The sequence below is a fragment of the Procambarus clarkii genome, chromosome 88 (assembly GCF_040958095.1).
Source record: "Procambarus clarkii isolate CNS0578487 chromosome 88, FALCON_Pclarkii_2.0, whole genome shotgun sequence".
Taxonomy (NCBI): Eukaryota; Metazoa; Arthropoda; class Malacostraca; order Decapoda; family Cambaridae; genus Procambarus; species Procambarus clarkii.
In genome coordinates, this window is record NC_091237.1 from 21663507 (window position 1) to 21681485 (window position 17979).

General features: G+C 38.2%; 1 protein-coding gene across 25 annotated transcripts in view; it reads left to right on the top strand.

Annotated features, from left to right (window-relative positions):
* Window positions 1–17979, top strand: part of LOC123745760 (protein tramtrack, beta isoform) — a 149460-nt gene that overhangs the window by 10560 nt on the left and 120921 nt on the right. For all 25 annotated transcript variants that reach the window (XM_069317695.1, XM_045726629.2, XM_045726619.2 and 22 more), the window contains exons 4-5: window positions 1205–1465; window positions 6462–6581. In XM_069317695.1, the coding sequence (XP_069173796.1) occupies window positions 1205–1465; window positions 6462–6581 (381 nt within the window). The remainder of the gene's footprint in view (window positions 1–1204; window positions 1466–6461; window positions 6582–17979) is intronic.

Sequence of the window (17979 nt, forward strand, 5' to 3'; positions counted from 1 at the left end):
GGATTGATGACCAGGCAAGGATGAGTTATGAGAAAAATTAAAGGAATTAAAGCTTGTCACTAGAAGACAGAAGTGTTATGGGAGACATGATCACAACACACAAAATTCTCAAGGAAGTTGATGGGGTAGAAAGTTCAGATTTTTGACACACATTGGGTGGCACAAAGAAGGGGTGACAGATGGAAATCGAGTCTCCAAATGAACCACAGAGACTGAAAATCATCTTTTCAGTGCCATAGTAGTGAATAAATAAAATATAAAGTGAAGAGGTTTAGTTAACTGTTAGGTTTGGGAACCTGTACACAAGTTGACGGACAGTTGAGAGGTGACCCTAGCAAGCATATACTACACTACCCAATCATTCTTTCACCCAACCTAAACCCTGCTCATCCCTGCACTCTCATTTGTGGACCCACTTGTTCTCGAACCTTTCATTCGTGACCCATTATGTCCATTGCTAATAAAACCCCATTTCCCATCCACATTTTCCCCACCAACATTTTTGTTTCCACCTTATGGATGGAACACAATTTTAAATGTAACCATGTGCATAATTGACAATTTTTTTATACATAAATATTTGTAAATAGTATATGTATTTCAGCCATATACAATTATGAATAACAATGGAAATACAATGATAGTTACTACTCGCTTATTAATAAATTTAATACACTGAGGTGGTATGGATACAATAGTAGAATGCTTAAGAATAATTTCAATAGTAGAATGCTTAAGAATAATTTCAATGAGAAAGGTGTACAAGGATTAAATAAATACTGTATATATTAGAGGCAGATAACTTTTATCTTCGATGGGAAGAGTGGAACAGTATGTAAAAGAAGGGTGGTGAGAGGGCTCTGAGACCATTAAGGAGTTAAATATATGATAAGGAGCTCCAAGGAGGGTTTACAGATTAGTATACAGACTTAGCATGCAGTTAAGAAGCAGTGTATTTGATGATCTTTATTTTAGTATTTGCATGAAAGCTGTATGAAATTTTTGGGTCAGTTGGATGTTGTCACATTGATTATAATATTTGTTGGACATGGCCGAGTTTTAGAAAATTGTATTAAAAACCAGATGTTTATAATTATATAGTATACAGTATATTTCATAACAAATCTAAAAACTGGATGATGAATGAAGGCTAGTTTTAGGTATATGCATGCACGTTGTTAATGTATATGGTTTTCTATTTCAGGTGATGATAGATGAAACACTAGTCAAAGAGGAGATTGTGGATTCATTAGATGACAGTCGGGATAATATGTTAGACTCTGCATTAGATTATGGTTCGTTAAGTGCCGATTCGAGAGTGGAAAACTCGACTGGTGACAATTCAGCACCAGATCATCACAGTCAAATGTTGCCAAATAAGTATGACCAATCTCTTGTGTCCTCCCAGCCGCATCTGCCGGATGCGGTCGTGGAAGCTCTAGCGGGGCCATCGGGGATGCAAGGGGTGAGTTGTTTGTGTGTTTTCTAGAAATTATGCAAGTAGTTATGAGCTTGCTGCATCTGTATTTTAACCCTTAGACAGCGGTTATTGTTATTCGTTGATTTGCGGGGTATTGCGGTTATCATCATAGAATGATTTAAACCATTATAGTCTGGGATTTTGTGTGTGTGTGTGTGAGATGCAAATATGGATATAATAGCTGTATGTGGATGTAATGGAGTCTACTCTGACCCATGAAAAAATCCTACCATTTCATGGATACGTGTACTAGGATGAGCTTGCTGTTGTGTGTGTGTGTGCGCCACATTGGTGGCTTATGCCTTTCTTTCAATCTATACTCTCACCCAGCAACCCGTTCTTGCAAATTTAATAAGTCAATATTGACTTATTAAATATGTGCATAGGTGACATACTTAACATAATAGATACCCTTAAAAAGATTCATAGAAAACACCGACCTTACCTAACCTTGTTAGTACCTTAAGATAAGCATCTTATTGCTTTGTAATTACAATTATTACCTAACCTATAATAGGTATAGGTTAAGTAATAATTGTAATTACGAAGCAATAAGATGCTTATCTTAAGATACTAACAAGGTTAGGTAAGGTCGGTGTTTTCTATGAATCTTTTAAAGGGTATCTATTATGTTTAGTATATCACCTATGCACGTAGTTAATAAGTCAATATTGACTTTACGAATTTGCAAGAACGGGTTGCACCCAGATGGTGCCAATTAGGCCATTTATGTCATCTCCCAGAGCCCAACACCCTTGTATATTACGTTCACATCCTTCTCACCACTATGGTTGTAATGGAGTATACCAGGTAAACCAATCATTAATTGAATCGTGTATTATTGAAACAGTTGTGTTATGTGAATTATGTGAATTGTCACGTTATTCAACACACATACTCGTGTAAATGAAGAGAAAAAAGTGATAGTCAGTGAAACTGAGACCAACACAAGGAGCATCAAAAGAGTCGGGAACCGGGTGTTGACGGGCGCTAAACACAGCCCGGAGCTGTGTTTAGCATCCTTCGAGAACGCCTCCACCTAGTGAAACGATAAATTCACTTATTTTGGTGTTTTCCTTACATTTTGCTTACAAGTTTATAATTCCATAATAAAAAATTATTTTTTGGAATTGTTTATATTTTTGTGTACATAGGCAGGTATGAGCATTTCTCCATAATCGCTGTCCAAGGATTAATATGTTATAAATGTTTCCATGCCAATGTTTTTATATTGAGACACATACAGTTGTATCTCTTAAGATCTGAACTAATATACCGTATATCATTCTGGACCCTTTCTGGCAATTTTACTTTTGCACATTTAGACCCGATACACTATATAGATGTGCATTATTATTTTATAGTACAGGTACTGGGTCTTATAGTACTGGATCTCTATAAAAAGATCCTTTACTGCCCATATATCGTAGTTAGGGAAACAAACTACTGGGACCACTGGGAAAATGCTGTCAGGTCAGATCCCAAGCCTATACAGTAAAAATATCAGTATATTGGAGCTAGAGATATGATAAAGAATGCAAATTATGTTCAATGAAAATTTTGGGCACCAGAGGCTTGATTAAAAACACTTTAAATTTACTATACATCAGTGATCCATGACTTCAGTTTCCTTCCAACAAATATTGGAAAAATTATTGGAATTACAGTAAAAAAAATTTAAGGTGCCGGAGTCAATTTTACTCTAGAACAGCGTTATTCTGGTGTAGTCCCAAAACTTGGTTCGAAAACATAATAAACAAAATATTTAAAGTTCTATTTTTTAAATCGGTTTCAAATTTAAAAATTTTACTGCAGTCATTTTGATAGTCTTATTGGCTAGACCAGACATAGTTCAATACCTGTGTTACAGGAGATTTTTAATTTTTTTCCTAATACTGTAATAAAAAAAGGAATTATAAATCTTGACATTTTTACTTTTTTTTTATCCTAAAAATTCTATCTTCATAAAAAAAGTTTTTCAGAAAAGCTGTGAACCAAATGTAAAGCATGCCAAGCTTTGTATTGTGTGAGAAGCTCATCAAAATTAGATAAAAACTAAGGAAAGTGGAACCAAAAACTAAAGGTGGTATTTTGAGATTTGAATTTTTTCCCCAAGAAATGCATCATCACAAATATAGAACAATATCTGTTTTAGTTATGTAATAATTTATAAATACAATGACTTGTATTTAGTTAATAACCCCTCATTACAATATTTTCTTGTGACTACAAAAAATGAAAATACAAACTACTTGGGTGACTAATTTCTTTTAAATAAAGCTCAAACTAGCTAAAAATTTAGGCTTTACTAGATTTTTATTTTTATTAGATAGATTTTTTTACTGGCAAATACAAAACAAATTGGCAAAAAAAAAAAAATACTGAACTTACTCTTGGGGCCCCATAAGAGTGTGACAAGTTGCTGCTGAAGATACCAGATCTGCCTGGCTGTGTTGGCTGTAGAGACCTGTGGGCTGCATAGACACTCGGCCTCATGAACTAGACAATCGCCAAGGAAGACTGGTTGTGGCAAAACAGTTTCTTATCTTCCACTCTTGGTTTAGGTCCCCTAGTGGTTGCAGATTGTGGAACTGCGGGCACTGTTGGAGCTGAGATTATTGGAAACTGTATGAGGGGCCCCCGCCGTAGAGAATTTGAGGGAGGCTGAAACTAATTTTCCTTGCTTCCATCCCATGTATTCTTGGGACACACACCTTGCTGAATTTCTGGGGGCTTCCCTTGTTGAAGCCTATGCCTATTTCTTCTTCAAATGGGTCATAAAGCTCTGGGAAGAGCTAGAGGTTATGGTCCCCATTCCTCCGCTGGTGTAGCAGGAGTTTAGTTCCTGTTCTGGGAGGTTTGTTGCTTGGGAAGATGATACCCGTGTGTTTCAGGCCTTTTCTCGGGGAGCTTTTCCTTCATGACGGTAAACTGTTCTGTTTGCCATTCCCCTTGTTCCTATCAGGTCATGACAGCTCGACACCCAGGTGCTCGACATCCAATCATTTGCCATTGATTGCAGAGGTTTCTGTTCTTGTGTGGAGGCATGCCATCTTCTCAAAGCCGTTATTAGCTGATCTTGGGTCCTCATCTGTGGATTCGTCAACCTTACTGTCTGCTTGTGACAGCTGCAAGTGTAGTTTCCAAGGTGTTCACACTTCTCCCTGAGGTCACAGCAGCAAACATCTATGCGGCTCACCATACCCACTGCCTTGCCATTAATGATTCTCCAGGAGCTCACTGGTTGCTTTCCCTCCTGTTCACTACCCCATTCATTTTTTGTTGGACAAGGGTGTACTCGTGGGACCCAATCCTTAACAAAGGGTGTCCTACTTTTTTCAAATTCCCAAGCAGGGGATAGCCTTGTGTTTCACTTTATCCTGTACCTGTCAGTTTTTAATGGTTTGCATCACTTGTAACATACTCTCTGACTATTGTATCCCAGGTTTGCCATTGGGTTTTGAGCAACTCGTGGCTCATTTTCCAGGTTTCTCGGGATTCCCGCTGAAATGTTCCCATCCAACTGGTTATCTGGGAATGGGGGACATATTGTACTGTACTGCTTTTGGGATTTCCCATCTGGCTCCGAGAATGTTCACCAGACTTACAGTAACTTGTGTGGTCCTTCAGCAGCTTTGTTCAGGGGATAAGAGTCAAAAAGGCAAACCTTTGTAGAAGTCTCGCCTTCTCATCCTGAGGCGTTCCCTCTCCCCGAGGATCAGCAGCACAAACTATCTAGATGGTTAGAGGCTCTCCACCAATCTTCACATACAGTATGGTGTGTCTAGACCTTTTGTAGCACCTGTACGGGAGCTGGGTGGCAGACCTGTTAGTTTTGCATTTGCAACCCTTTGAGGTTGCAGTATGAAATTGCTTTGTGCACTTTCTGCCTTTCTCTCTTCGGCGACTGTCCTGTGTTATGCCTTTTCTTCTGCTAGTTCTTTGATTGCCAGTTGATGCCTAGTGCTGTAACCTCATATTGTTTGTACCGTTTGGCCGTGGTGAAAAGTTATCACCAAAGTTCAGCCAGGAAAATAGTCACTGAAAAGCTGGCAAATGAGAACACATGAACAAGGAAAAAAAAATAAAAATTAGGGAAAGAATTGGATTAAATAATTATCTACTGGTTAGGACAAATGGCAGAGCCAAGCGAGAGATGAGACTGAATTAGAAAAGTTGGAAGAAGAGTTATGCAAACTTCACGCCAAAGAGGCAGTTATTTATGTTAAATAATGTCAGAAAAGATGTAAGAACTTAGAGGATAAATTTAAAAGTGAGTTACTGTTACCAAGAATCCTGACAAGATGCAAAAAGAGATTCATAGTACACAATACCATGTATGTAAAGTGACTTGAATATAGAGTACAGTACTTTAATAGAGAAAAGAAAACAGGGCAGATTGGGGCAGGAACACTCCTCACTTGCCGGCAGCCTTGAGCAAAAATGTTAAAGAAATGATACGACAGGCGCAAGAGATGAGATGAATACAGTACAATAATATCGTCCAGTATGGCACACAGCTACAATCGGATACTAGCGCACAGATTGTAATAAGCCAGTGCATAACTTCTCCAAAGCCCCTCTCTTCAGCCAAACCAAACAGCTTCAAAAAACCATCTGCTTCATCACATCCTGATATTTATCTAATTTTTTTTTAAATCGTTGAATAATTAAATCATCGAAATCAAGTATACTGTACACAAATTGTTAATCATGTTTATTTGAAAAGCATGTGTGGTTCACCCTATAAATTTACTTCATCACTCATTTAACACATCTCGGTTAACCATCCTCAATACTGCACCGGATACATTATTTTCACAAAAATTGCTGTAAATGAATTGAATTGAATTTGAACCTGTGTACTTAGTGGATACCATATTGAATATAGTGAGTGAGTGAGTGTAACATGTATGTCTTAAGCCTTTTTGATGAGTAAAGGAATTGCCTATTTCAAAATCATTTCTCTTTGTCTCACCAGTGGCTTGGGGGTAATGAGCTAAGTGGAGGGTTTTCAGCAGTGGACAGCTACAGTGGGGAAGGGAGACATCAGGACTTGCGACAATCTCTCCCCGGCCAGCAGCCTCAAGGACACCAACTGGTGAGTGTTGTTATTCCGTTTTTACTGAAAAGGAGCCACCTCGTACCTTGTGTTCCCATGCACTATAATTGGTTGACTTGTACTGTAGTTAATGGCAGCAATGTCATCCCCCACATTGTTGATACAAACGTTTTCCAATAGCTGCATTGTGGTAACAGAAATTGTTTTTCATACTATTTTAATACTTTATTTTTGCTAAAGATTCTAAAATGTTCAGAATATAGTTGGCAGAGTAGAATCTCCAAATCGAGAAATTTTTTTTTTTTTTTTTCTTGCCGTCATGTTGTAAATAATTTTAAACACAACAGTTAGTGTATATTGGCTTTATTCTGTGGTTTTTATTAGAGCTTTCAATATAGTGTTAGTTGATCAGTTGAGTGGTTATTGCGTTCATTAACATTAACGTGCTTTTATTTCATGAAGACCACATTGGAACTTGTGAACATTTAGAACACAACACAATATTCTGAACATATTTGCATCCTGCATACATACTTATTTTGATCATTTTTCTGTAATTTTGGCAATATGTATGAGTAATGAAGAGCATAAAATATATAAAGTACTGTATACATAATTTATGAAGTGGCAGGTAAATAAATAAAAGTTTGAGATGGTTAAAAACATCGGTTAAAGAAAATTCTGACAATGAATATCTCATTTTGTCAAGATTTGTGAAGGTTACATGATCTTGTGAGCTTACTGCTATATTAACCATACAGTGATTGGTATGAATTTGTCATCTGTTCTAACTGCATCATACTGAACCATGCATTAAACAACACGATGCGAGGCCATGTCCTTCCTCTTAAATTAGCGCATATATGTGGGAGAGTGCATATATGCAAGAGTGCATATGTGGGAGAGTGCATATGTGCGAGAGTGAATGCTGTTATCAATAAAAAAGTTTGTGGTGATTGGCTGTCTGTTGGCTCGGGAATTAACTGTAGTTGTGAAATATATCCAGGATGAGGCAGTATGTGAAAGTATGGAAAAAATGATGGACTAGATCACTAGGGTCAATAGGTTTTGTTCAGTGTCTTCAATTCTTATTTTATTATTAACTCATTTCCAATGTTCATGGTGTAGGGAGGCATCAGCCTGGAGGAAATTAGGAAGTTTAGTTCAATTAGGAAGATGTAATTATACATTATTGTAAGGTACGGGATTGAAAGCTGTACCCTAAAGTATCGTTAACAACACCCGCTCTTACTTTCTTATAAATAATGGAAGTGCAGGGGTCTATATAGTAATAATCACCAGTTCTAACTACATGGGACAAGAAATACACCTTGGGGTACAATGTTACAAAAAGGTTTTTATTTAACAAATGCCAGATTTCCTCACACTTCTTAGAATGGGGGGGGGGTTGTACTTTGATCCACCAGAGGATTGATACAGATATACAGACAAAAAAGGAGGGGGGAGGTTCCTTCTCCCTCTACAACCTGGGACTTAAGATTATTACTCTATTCCACTCCTCTTAGGTCACTACAAAGGGTCTGGGTTTTAACAATACACTACTCTATCCACAATACACAAATGGATATACAAAATAAATATGGATAACCCCCATGTGACACACAGCTGAGCACATACACCTGAATTAACAACACACCACTTTCCCTACACACAGGGTTCCAAAATCCTTATTTCCACAAATTCCTATCTCTAACTCATAAAGAAAAGGGGAAGCACCGCTATAAACATCTATAAAACTGCACTTACCGTATTTGTTGGAGACCATCCACAACACTGGTCTTGTTCTCACTGCCTCCCTCTCGCAAGTGACTGATAGGGGCTTGCACATGCCCCTGCCTGCCTAGTTCCAATATTGTCCCCTCCCTATACATGTCATACACCTTTCCCAATACTTCATTTATATGTCTTATAATGTTCCAGGCTGTTTTTCTACATTTAACACTGTTATTTCTCTATATTTTCTTGCATTGAATCTTTTTTTTACCATTTTATCCCTTTTGTTTACATTGGTTTTTAGGATATTATATTTTCCTGTTGAGATGATGCTCTATGCATCTGAAGGGGGTCAGTTCCAGACTGTTTTTCAACATTTAACACTGCTACTTCTCCCTACACAAGGGGGTCTCTCTCAATAGCACTGCTATTTCTCCCTACACAAGGGTCTCCCTCTTACATTATCTGTTGTAACATCTTGGTCATTGAATAAGATAAGAGGACCATTTTAAAGAATAGAGGAAAGGTTTGGTACTGTTCTGAAAAATATTAATTGGTAGGCCTTTCCATTCCACCTCTTTTTCTGTATATGACTGGCATATAACTCAAATATATAGTTAATGGGTCAGAGATTTCTATTACACTCAGTTATGTTTTAAATGCATTACACATAGATGTTAATAATTAGTTAAATCTCTCTCCCTCCCTTCCTTGCAATATTATTAATAATAATAAGGTCATATGGAAAATTTATTGTCAGTTGGATACCCCTACATTTATTAAATTGTCCTTTATGGGGTTTGAACAGGTTAGATACATTGTAAGGAAAACTTGATACCTTAAAATAGAGTACCTAATAGTAAATACATTTTGATAATTTATAATGGTGGATCATAATTATGGAAAACTTGCCAATGTAAAACTTGATGGGTTTGAAATTTTTTAAATAGCTGATTAAATTAATAGTTAAGGTGTGAGGCCCAAGAGCTGAAGTTTTGTCCCTGCACGTGCGCGCGCACACTAAAGAAAAAAAATTTGTGAAATAAGCAACAAGACTGCTGGTACCAGATGGAGGGACTATACTTACGGACGTTGGATCAATGGGGACTGTTAAAGATAACGGATGCTTATAATCCTGGAAGGAAGACCCACCTGAAACATGGCTCGGATGTGTAAAATTCTAAAGAGTACAGTATAGATAAAGGCAGACGAGCATAAATCTTCCCAACAGAGAGAAACAAAAGCAGCTCGCCTCGGGAAACAGGAAAAGCAGATGAACTGCAGAGATGCGGGAAAGTACTCATTGTGTATGCATGTAAAGGATAGACATAATGTAATTGTAGTTGAGTGGAAATTATACACTGCTTTAAAAAGCACAAATATCAAAATCATGAGAAATTAATCATGGTATCTTGAGATTATCTTGGGTATAGCTTGACCAGATAACCTAATAGAGATGAAGCAGAACTATTAGAGATTCCCGTAGACACTATTAGGTAGGAATAGCTTCACACAACACTCAAATGAGATATTAACAAAAAAGCAAAACTAATACAGTATTAACTGAAGTTCATACACCATTAAACCAGATGCAAGAAGTGACTTACGCTCCAAGGAATATAATAAGGTAAGAAAATACAGTAGAAACAATTTGAAAGAATTTGGGTTTATCTTGAGTTTTATACATGCTATATACAGTATTTTTTAATACTTAATATGTATGTATGTTGTACCTAGTAGCCAGAAGGCAGTACTCGGCCAATTATGCAAGCCCCAATTTGCCTAATCATCCAAGTTTTCCTGAATCTATATATTTTTCAAATTTTTTTTTAATGAAATGATAACACTATCCATTTCATTATGTATTAATTCATTTTTGCTAATTTGATGTTAAAACTGGAGTAGATATATGAACGAACCTAACCAACCCTACCTAACCTAACCTAACCTATGTTAACCTAACCTATGTTAACCTAACCTGCTACCTGCTTGATGGGGTTCTGGGAGTTGTTCTACTCCCCAAGCCCGGCCCGAGGCCAGGCTCAAAGTATAACCTAACCTAAACTAACATAACTATGTAAATAATTTATGTTCTTAAAATAATATAATAATATTTAAAATAAACCAATTTGAAACTATTTTTAAAATAAAGAAAATCACTTGGCTTATTAGGCAAATCGGGCCTTGCATAATAGGCTGAGAAGTGCATTCTAGCTACTAGGTACGACACATATAAATATAAGTAAGGTTTACTCTTCTTTACATTGTTCTGGGCACTTACTGCTCAGTTCAACCACGACTCTTAGTTCAATATGCTTGGGAACACAAGGTTTCAATTTTTCTATTTGCATCCTTTTTTTTTTTTAGGCTAGAGTAAATATTTTATAGGTAACATTTTGTATTTTGCCTCATTTTTTTTAGGTTTGCTTGTTTTATAAAACAAAGTAGCAATGTTTCACTGTAGGTATTAATGTATCCTTTCCCCAGTGTTCCCTCAGCTTTCGACGAATATGGTGGAACTTGTACATGAGCTTTTCTGGACGAGCCCTCAGTGGCTACGTGATGCCATCTCGCCGAGATGGCTCCCCCACATTTAATCACATCAGCCATAGGATTCTTGTATTGGTCTGTGGGAGGCCAGAGCCTTGCCCCCCCATCACAGAGGTACAAGTAGCAGGGGAATGTTACAATTATCCTCACTGAGAAGTCATCCAGAAAGTAAGCGAAACAATACAGACAACTTGCCGATTCACCGAAAATGAAACACTGAAGCAGTCAAATGACACTGCAAATGATTCACTCAGAAACGAGCTCAAACCTCCTCTAGCTACGAATGGCCACCAACAGGTGACAGCAACCCGGGAGTTCCTGGCTACCTCTCCATCTTTGCCAGTCCTTTCACTGATGTTTGTGGATACAGACAGCGGGGTGGGTGGGGTGCCTCTCTTTGAGGCACCCATAAATTCTTCAACTTCTCTGCTCCATCACGGCCAAAGTATGTTCTATGATTTTTTTTTTTTTTTTTTTTACTTTCCCATGATCAGAGAACACATTTCATTTTAACAATGGAAAGGAAACAAATTTTTTGGAAACGGTTGTTTTCTTGCACACCATGGGAGGGTCTCCTGTGAAAGCCGTACAGTACAGTACAGTTTTTTTTTTTTTTTTTTTCCCCTATTACTATCTCCTTCGGTGGTTATAATAGGAGCTGCCTCGTATGGGCCAATAGGCCTGCTGCAGTTCTCATTACTACTATCCCCTACACCTGACTTTCCTCCTCAGCTCTCTCTTGCCTATTTATTGCCTGTCCCTACCTCCTCATCACAATCGACTTGAGAATGGTCCAGGACGGACCGAAACGTCGTCGTCCCTTCAATTTCTAGTGTGTGGTCTGGTTAACAGTACCTGGGTTAAGGCCCTGGTAACTCTCCTATGGGGTCTTCGGTGTGGCTCATAATGATTTGACGTGCTGAGCCGACACTCGCTTCTTGCAAGTTTGAGGGTTTTCTCTCGGTTTTGCTACAAACTGATGCTCAGCTTTGCTATGTCCTGTTGCTTGTTTGATGGGGTATATATTACTCTCTACCCCATGGTTGTGTTTGCTGCTCCACACTTGTATTTCAAGCATACTTTTGGTTTTGGTTTACAGTATTTACTTTTGTAGTGACAAGGCTCCACTTTGAGTTCGTTTGCCCATTTGTTGTGTGTGGCCTGGTGTCCGTGTGATTGCCATAGAGCTGACCTGGTTTTTCTTTTGGGGAATGGGTTTGGGGTTGGAGTGGCTGGTGTTTGTTACTGATGCATTGTTTTGCTACTCCTCCTTCCATTGTCTGCTGGCTTCTTTGTGACCCCTTCCTCATTCTCCCCCTTCCCTTGCTCCAGGTTCTGGGGCCTCCAAGGGCTTCGGAGTTCGATCTGTATTTCATTTTTGGTGTAATTTGGCTTTCTCCAGGGGCCACCCCCTTCCTCTTCCATAGACCGTTGAGCTGTTGCTTCCCATCAGGGATCCAGGCTGTATTCTTCTCTAGGGGTTCACCTCTTTGAGGGTTTTTCCTCTGTTGGTGCTAGGAGATCTTTTGACATTTTTTTCCTGTCCTGATCCTATGGTTCATGGGCTTTTCCAGGTTGTTTCCTGGTCCCCCTTTCCCCTATCCTCTAGTTCTGGATAGTGGGGGCAGGGGGCCCCTTCCTTAGGTTTCATGCTGTCGTCACGAGTTGGTTGGTTTCAAGCTTGGTTGAGTTCCTCCTTGAGCTTCGATGGGGTTCTCATTTGTTTCTGGTCCCCTTTCAGGACTTGGCGGGCCTGTGGTACGTTTTCTTCCTCTCAGGCCTGTATGTCTTCCCTGACCAACCTTTCATGTGGCTGCTTCACCCAGGTCCACTTGGTTTTGTAGGTGGATTCCTGGTTGTTGTCCTTGGTCTTACAGACTGACTGGTTTGGCCTCCCAGCCTGTCAGTGTGCCAGCAAGCCAGGATTCTGGGGGTTTGGAGATTTGACAGGGTCCTGTTGGCTCATTGCCTGGTCAGTGTTCCTAGTCTCCATCAGGCTTGTTTTGCCCTGGGTTAGGGTTCCTGCCCTGATGTCTTATTTTTGTCAGGTGTTGTTTTTGCTCCTCTCTCGGTTAGTCCCACGTTTTCTGTCTTCCTCCGGAAGCCACCGAGGGCTCCTCCAGGAAATTAGCATAGTGTAATGAAATTCCTCATTCTGATAGGATCTTGGTGGCTCCCTTATTACCTCCCCTCCCTGCCAGGCGAGTTGGTTCATAGTCTATCAGCTTGGAACTGAGGCAAGGTGACACGGAAGCTGAGAGCCCTGGGGTTGCTGCTGCGTTTTGGTGGCCACTTGTAGCTAAGGGGTTTGAACTCATTTTCTGAGTGAATCGTTTATGGAGTCATTTGGCCGTTTGTGCTTCATTTTCTTTGAACCTTGTAGTTGTCTGTTTCACTTCTGTTACTTTTTGGATGTTTACTCGGTGAGGGTGATGATGACAATTGCCTGCCTGTTAGGGGGGCCCAGGTTCTGGCTCTGGTCCTCAGTGGGCCACTCAGGACTCAAGTGGCTGGTGTGACTCAGCAGAGGGAGCCATCTCAAGGAGATAGCTTCAGGGAGCCACTGCGGCTCAACCAGAAAGAGGCATTTCTTTACATTAAACTCTGGGGTTTTAATGCTTCTCATTGAAACTTGTAAGTTTTGTTTGTGCACCCCCTAGAATGTTCACAAATTGCTCAGTGTACATTGTATGAGGTGGTAAACATAGTTTAATTGTTCACATGGACATGAAAGTATTATAGTCTTTTAGTACCAGCCTTAATTTGACTAGAATTGCAAAACTAGGTTCCTATATATTGAAACTAGTAAGTGTGACACATTTATTTGCCTGATATAAATCATGTTTAGTGATATGTTCAGTAGTTTATTTTATAAACTGGCCTTCACTATAATTTTATTTGCTGTAGGCACATAGCTGATGTTACAAGTTTAGTTACATTTTACATTATACATTATATTTTTATTATTGTAGGGTTTGTATTGGCAAAATACAGAATGTTTCTATACAATTGCAATGAAGCAATCTATCTTAAAAGACTGTTGGGCATAATGGGAAAGGTTCTTTTCATGTTTTCCACTCGTGATAGAAATGTAGGTGATAATGCTTTGCTGTTCTCATAATTAGTGTAGTCCTTGTAAACATGATTAGTTAACATGTACTCTACTGTACTATGTTTTTGGGATATTTGTTTTAAAGGCAATTACAGTAAAGTAAAGAATCATATTGCCAGATTGATTTATAATACAATAGAATTTTTACAAAATGGCAACAATTATATATATAAAGATAAAATAAAGTACACACAAAAATCACAATACCGTGATGTATCAAATGAACAAATCCACAAGGGCCGTGACGTAGGTTCGAATCCTCGTCACGGCCCTTGTGGATTTGTTCATAAAATAAAGTATTCATAATAATACTGGGACTCTAGATAAGGTGACTACATATAGACTCGATACAAAGCATTTCAGGGCCTGAATATTTCCTAACTTGAACTTGTAATGACAACAACACTGACCAGTTGCTGATGAATTCTACATCTTTGATTTAGCTAAGACAAAATCTAAGTAACTACAATACCTTTGTATTAAGAATAAGCAGAGGAAGAGTAATGGAAATACAGGATTGAAAGGGAAAGTAAGATTGATTAAACTGGCACTGTTTGAGTAGCAGCGGAATAGGCTGGAACATTGTGCATGATGGAGCTAAGTGCAACATATTAAGGTATAAAGGGACGTGCTTCCATGAGCAATTGAAATTAACAAACCAACTACTTCATAAATTCTTTAAGTAGGAAATAGGAAATAAAATTTCATCTTGTATAACTGATTATTTTCCTGAAGGCAGAGATACTGTGCTAAATAATGAGAGAACTTCTAAGTCGGCATTTAATTGCTTGGGCGATGTACTCTTCAGTGTCACTTCATAGTATTTTTTTTCAAAAGCATGGCATATTAACACCCTAGGCCATTGTATTTGGGGAATTGCGTTTTCTTCCACTTGAAATTCGATCATTAATTTACTGCACATGCAATATGAGTGTATTACAAATTAGAATATTAATGATATAAATCTAGATGATCTGAGGCAAAAAATTGTTGCATTCTAACAATTAAATTCGTTATGACTTATCAAGCTTATTATTTTTTATTGCAAAAAAAAAGGCAAGTCCTTAAACAGCACAGAAACACTGAATTTGCCACAAGTTTCAACTTTCAGATAGCATACTAGCTGGTTATTATTGGTCATGGAGGCACTTTTCTGGGCAGATATTGTCTTGTACCATGAAGTATGAAATGGGGTGTTGACCAGACCACACACTAGAAGGTGAAGGGACGACGACGTTTCAGTCCGTCCTGGAGCATTCTCAAGTTGATTGTGAGACTTGAGAATGGTCCAGGACAGACCGAAACGTCGTCGTCCCTTCACCTTCTAGTGTGTGGTCTGGTCAACATATTTTAGCCATGTTATTGTGACTCATCGCCTGCATATGAAATGGGGTAATAATTTCTTCTCTAGCCAATCCTTCTGTATTTCACTTTTTTCTTATTTTACAGCTTACTTATTCTAATTTTATATTTAGAAGAAGAAATAGTATCTATTCACCTTAAACTTTAACTCTCTAAACAATTTGCACTCTTATTTCGGTTGTAGTGACAGAAAGCTTTGCTGAATATATTTCATTGTCGACAGATTGTTGAGTTGATAATGTTTGAAGATGATAGAGTATTAAAATGCATTAGAATAATTGTGTTACACTCTGCTTTGAGTACAGGAAGAGATTATTGAAAGAGTTCTAGAGTATTGAAAGAATAACATGCAGGTAGACATGATGTTTACTGTATTTGCTTTAATATTGATAATTGCAGTGCCCGACATGTTTGTGCACCTCAGGGACAAGTGGTGGTGGTGGATTTGAATACAAAACCCTAAATATAGTTCTAAAAAATGTATCGGTGGTACATCTCTTCTTGTGCATTTGCTGACGTGTTAGGATGTTTCTATTTTACCAGCTTATCTCTCTTACGCTCTCATGTATCCCAGTCTATTTTTCCGTGTTACCGATGATATGGAGTTTTGCCTTTTGTATGTGGGTCATCCTAGCTGCCCCCTTAGTTTATGTATGCAAACTGTGTTTGCTTATTCATACTCCTGTCTTGGCCTTTTGTTGTTTAGTTGGGGAAGGGAGGTTAAAGATGTAGTGTATAGTGTAGGCATTCCCTGCCTACACTATTTTCACTTCTGTTGCATTCCCTGTAGAATAATATTGTTATCCAGAAGACACCGTCTGTAATCTTATCTAACCTCATCCATCACGAGTTGCCTTGCATTTTCCTGCATACATTCATTAAAGGGAGAATAATTTGTATTTCATTGTGATAGTGTCACTAGATTGGTCATGAAGCATTCCACAAACCACACTAGCACACTAGTTGCACAATCATGGGCATCCAGGTCATCGCCAGAAACACTCCTTCCTCCCTTAATCACCAGTAGCCACTAACACACTTACCAATTTCTTGTCAGTAACCAGGCAACCAGCTACAACCAGTACTCCTCCCTCCACCAACTATCAACCCAGTACTCCTCCCTCCACCAGATCAGCTCTCATAGCTCAATTCATTGCATCCAACAACACATTCCCTCAGCACAGTTGTGCCCTCCCTCAGTCTTCTTACAAAAGATATCACATATTCCCTCTTGTCTTTACTGCTTGTAGACATACTGCCCATGACATTACAGTACTGTGTACAGTAGAATACCTGAACTTTATTTTGAATCAAACATTTAAAAACGATTTGTAACTTTCGTAACTCCAGAAATGCGAGGGTAAAATCTTGGAAGACTGCCTACTCTATTAAAAACAATGGAGAGGGATGTTGTGAAAATCCCCTCTCCCTTCTAGTGGGAAAAAAAGCGAGGTGGATTTTTGGGAGCTGCCCCAGGTTGTGCCTCTTGATAGCCAGCTGGTTGTGTCCCAGGCTGTCTCTCTTGATAGCCAGCTGGTTGTGCCCCAGGTTGTGCCTCTTGATAGCCATCTGGTGATAACTTGACATCTTGAGTGGAAGAACACCACCACAAAATTCACCATTTTATGACTATATTAGAATTTTATCCAGCTTTTTTAACTTGGTGACCATCATGTTCGTCTCTTGTTTAATGATAAAAATAGTGAAACTGGTTTAAGTAATTTGGGAATATGGTGTCGGGCACTGTAACAATTTGAAATAAAAATTCTTCTGTTGCTACACATGAAATAGTGTCTGTAATCGCCTGCTTGTTTACTTTCAATGTAGTGCACTCTTCTAATGTAACTTTTGGTACCGTATGTTATTTGATAAAGTTGTAAACAACTTTAACAGTGCAAATTGGATAATAAACAAGCATTGCTTCTAAGAGTAGTTGGTTATTAGTTTGTAGCATTATCACTGATTTTTAACTCCCCCCAAATTTAAGTATTATCTTGAAACTTGCGTTAAATTCCCTGTAGCATTTTCAATTCCTTTAGTTTTAGGTCATGTATAAGTATTTGCTTAAGTTGCTTATATTTGTATAGTGGCCTTAGGATATTAAGAGGGTGAAAGAAACTTTCCTTGTGCTCTTTTTACAGTCTTTTAATGTACGGCAGATTTCTCTGTTTTGCCGAGATGGATTTTGTTAAGTGTTTTACTTAAACACTTGAACCATTAGTTACTTAAATACTTAAACCATTAGTGGCTCCTTTTCTAGTTACATACTTGTTTTGTTTTATGATATTGTTTTGTCATTACTACCAGTTATCTCTTATGCCTTATACTGTTGCTGATATATTATGTCATCATGTGACAAACTTGATGTTCACGTGTACAATATATGCAAGTTCATAGATGTTCATGAAGACGTGGCCTGTTTTTACTCGTATTTTGTGTGCATGCATGCATACATAGACATAATGACATAAACAGTATATGCTTATCATTAATATATATTATTATATAATATATATAAAATAGGCACACACAATAAAATGTTATAAAATTGCATAATTTGTTGGTATGTATATATAATACATATATTCGTATGTACTGTACAGTACAACATGCATGCACAGGCTTACATCCATACATGGTGGGTTTTTTGTATTTAGTGCAAATACAAGTACATAAACA